The sequence below is a fragment of the Monopterus albus genome, unplaced genomic scaffold (genome assembly GCF_001952655.1).
Source record: "Monopterus albus unplaced genomic scaffold, M_albus_1.0 scaffold38.1, whole genome shotgun sequence".
In the NCBI taxonomy this organism is placed as follows: Eukaryota; Metazoa; Chordata; class Actinopteri; order Synbranchiformes; family Synbranchidae; genus Monopterus; species Monopterus albus.
In genome coordinates this window covers 2,859,083-2,862,107 of record NW_018127918.1, presented here as the reverse complement: position 1 = coordinate 2,862,107, position 3,025 = coordinate 2,859,083, and the positions used below count along the sequence as shown (strand labels likewise).

Sequence of the window (3,025 nt, the reverse complement as noted above, 5' to 3'; positions counted from 1 at the left end):
CGGGTTTCTTTTTTTTTTTTTTTTTTTTTTTACACAATGCTGTCAATTGCAGAGATCCAACTCTTCTAATATATTATTAGCAAGCTAGTAAGGCCGGATAACCTAACCTGACTGTTAGAATACAGCTGTTGCCGAGGTCAGCACACTGTATACAGCGTGGATGTATATGGATTGCTCTACAATTGGATAAAGTTCATTTTAGTTCATAAACTCTAACGCTGAATGTCTGCTCCCTCAGTCCAGGGGAAAACACACATGGGAAAGCTGATCAGTCCAACCAGTGTGATTAACAATCCCATTGATTCATTTGGAGGGGAGGCCAGCAGCCAACATGCTGCTGCTGTGGGAGAGCCAGTTAGTGCAGGTCATGTGAACAGCACAGAGGTAGCCTACTACAGTATTACTATATTTAATAATAATAATAAAAAAAAAAAGCAATTATGAAAGCATGACACCAACCCCCCCACAAGCCGTCTAATTCTGTGGGAAACACTGTTTGCTATTTATTTTCACAGTAATTTGTTTATTTAAGTTTCGAACGCTGGCAGCATTGGTAGACTTTTAATGTGAAAGAGGTGCAGTTTCACAGTAAAAGCTGTGATTAAATAATCTAAATCTACAAGACAATTAAAAGGACATGGGTATTGTAGTATGGTAAACCCTGACATTTGAGACATGATCAGTAATCAGTAATTAAAGGGACAGAAGGAGTGGACAGATTTTGTCCACTCCTTCTGTGAAAGTCAATTCAGAAAAAGTGAAGCAGTATATCCAACAAAAAGTCCACCAATACCATTAGTGTTACAAAGGGGTTAGGCACAGCAGGTATTGTGCACTGTTTCGGTGTCACCGTTTCTAAAAATGCAGTGCTTGATAGCAAATTTCATCAAAACAGCTGAAGTGCAAATTGTCTCACCTTCTCTCAGCACGTTCCTTCTTTTTCAAAGCTGCATCCAGGTTTTGGAGCTGCTCTTCTAGTTTGTCACAGAGCTGCTTCTACAGAGGTAAAAAATACAAAATTAAAGGTCATGCTGGTGTTTTACTTTTTTCAAACCTTTGTTTTTTGGTACGTACATGTTGACAGGGCGGACAGAACCATTCTCCATCAGGGATGATCATGAGTGGAGGCCTCAGACAAGCTGTGTGGTAGCCGCTGTCGCACGAATCACACAGTAAGATCTACAAAGAAGAGGTGGGTAGATGTTAAAAATTTAATAGAGATGCAAAGTCAGAGGAGCTGCCAATTAGGAAGTACACTACCAGTCAAAGGTTTGACACACTTTCCCACTAAACTGATTGGGATGGTGTGTCCTTTGATCTTTGGATTGGTAGGGTCTTTTTCTCCACTTGGATCCCATTTCTAAATGTTATCCTCTTGTTTTTGTTTCTGCTGGTATATATATTAACACTAATCAGGCTGTTCAAATTTCACTTTCACAATCTGTAATGAGCCAGGGGAAAAAAATGAAATCAATAAATCCATAGGCTACATAAAACGTGACTTTTTTCCCCCCAATGATCTTACTATCTTTGTGTTGGTCGGCCTGGTAAAGACTTTCTCCGGCCGCTGTTCTGCTGACAGAAAGACAGCTGCTCAAACACACTGCTCACGTCTCACTTTCAGTGTGTTCTCCCAGTCTGTGTCACTGTGTGCGTGACATGGACTGTGGCACCTCCAAATCTGATTGGAAATCTCAGAGTGATTGGCCGGTCACCAGTCAAGGCCGATCACTCTGAAAACCAGCCACTTCCGATTTCCGACAATTGATTGGTGCATCTCTAATAGAAAGCACATCAGTCAATATCCTGGTTAATGATACAAATGTAAATACTTAATTATTTCAGCTTTATGAGAAATCATGGTTTTTGCATCACTTTGGTAAGACTGATGGTTCAAAATACTACATACAATACCCATGAGCCGTGTAACCCAAAATGTTGTTGAGGTCCTGCAAGTACCCACCAGCTCAGGGTGATTAGGGAGACCACAATGTTTGCAGGGGTCATCATTTGGAGGTAGGTCTTCATCTGAAGATGTAGAGGAGTCCGAGTTTCGTCTTTCTCTGTTTCGATTCCGCCTCTTTCTACTATGTTCAACCTTGTAGTCTTCATCGCTATCATCCTCTTCCTCACTCTCCTCCTCTTCACTGGACTCCTCGTTGCTGTCGTCATCTTCATCGGAACCTTTCTTTTTACGGCGCGTTCGAGTGCTGGTCCACCGAATCTTCCGTCTCTTTCTCCCCTTAAACAAGCACAGCAGAGCAGAATTGTTTAATGACTTATCAGCGTTTAGCTCAGTGAATCCCAAGTACTTTCTTAACTTCAAGTGCTTTTTTTGAACCTTTCATAGGCCTGTTAGCATCAGCTCATCTTTGGCCATTACCGACCTGATGGAGGACATAACAAGTGCTATGGATGAGAAGAAATACACAATGGGAATATTTATTGACCTAAAAAAGCATGACACAATCAATCATGAGTTATTCATGGATAAGTTAGAAAAATATGGGATCAGAGGAATGGTTCTGAATTGGATTAGAAGTTATTTGACACAGAGGCGTCAATTTGTGAAGTTGGGTGAATACCAATCGAGTGAGCTGGACATTGTATGTGGAGTGCCTCAGGGTTCTGTTTTGGGACCTAAATTATTTATACTATATATTAATGATATATGTAAGGTTTCTGATTTAGTGAAAGTGGTTTTATTTGCTGATGACACTACCATATGGGCATCGGGTGAAAACCTACAGCAACTCTCTGGACGGGTTACACAGGAACTTGAGAAGATAAAGAAATGGTGTGATAGTAATATACTATCTCTGAATTTGGATAAAACTAAATTTATGGTATTTGGGAATCGTAGACTAGATAATGAACTTCAATTGAAAATTGGGGGAGCTAATATAGAACGAGTACATGAAATTAAATTTCTAGGTGTCATACTTGATGACAAATTCTCCTGGAAATCGCATATCAGATATGTTCAGAATAAAATAGCAAAAAATATATCGATATTGGCAAGGGT

General features: G+C 40.0%; 3 protein-coding genes across 5 annotated transcripts in view; all 3 read right to left on the bottom strand.

The window, feature by feature from the left end:
- The window catches only part of rad51d (RAD51 paralog D), a 477,561-nt gene that overhangs the window by 20,482 nt on the left and 454,054 nt on the right, over positions 1-3,025 (bottom strand). The gene's annotated exons all lie outside the window — the stretch shown is intronic.
- Positions 1-3,025, bottom strand: part of LOC109959351 (N-acetyltransferase 9-like) — a 561,041-nt gene that overhangs the window by 296,158 nt on the left and 261,858 nt on the right. The window lies entirely within an intron of this gene.
- Positions 1-3,025, bottom strand: part of rsf1b.1 (remodeling and spacing factor 1b, tandem duplicate 1) — a 21,394-nt gene that overhangs the window by 5,254 nt on the left and 13,115 nt on the right. Inside the window, exons 7-9 of the mRNA XM_020598572.1 lie at positions 1,964-2,242; positions 1,075-1,179; positions 917-996 (exon numbers count right to left, since the gene is read on the bottom strand). Of these exons, the coding sequence (XP_020454228.1) occupies positions 917-996; positions 1,075-1,179; positions 1,964-2,242 (464 nt within the window). The remainder of the gene's footprint in view (positions 1-916; positions 997-1,074; positions 1,180-1,963; positions 2,243-3,025) is intronic.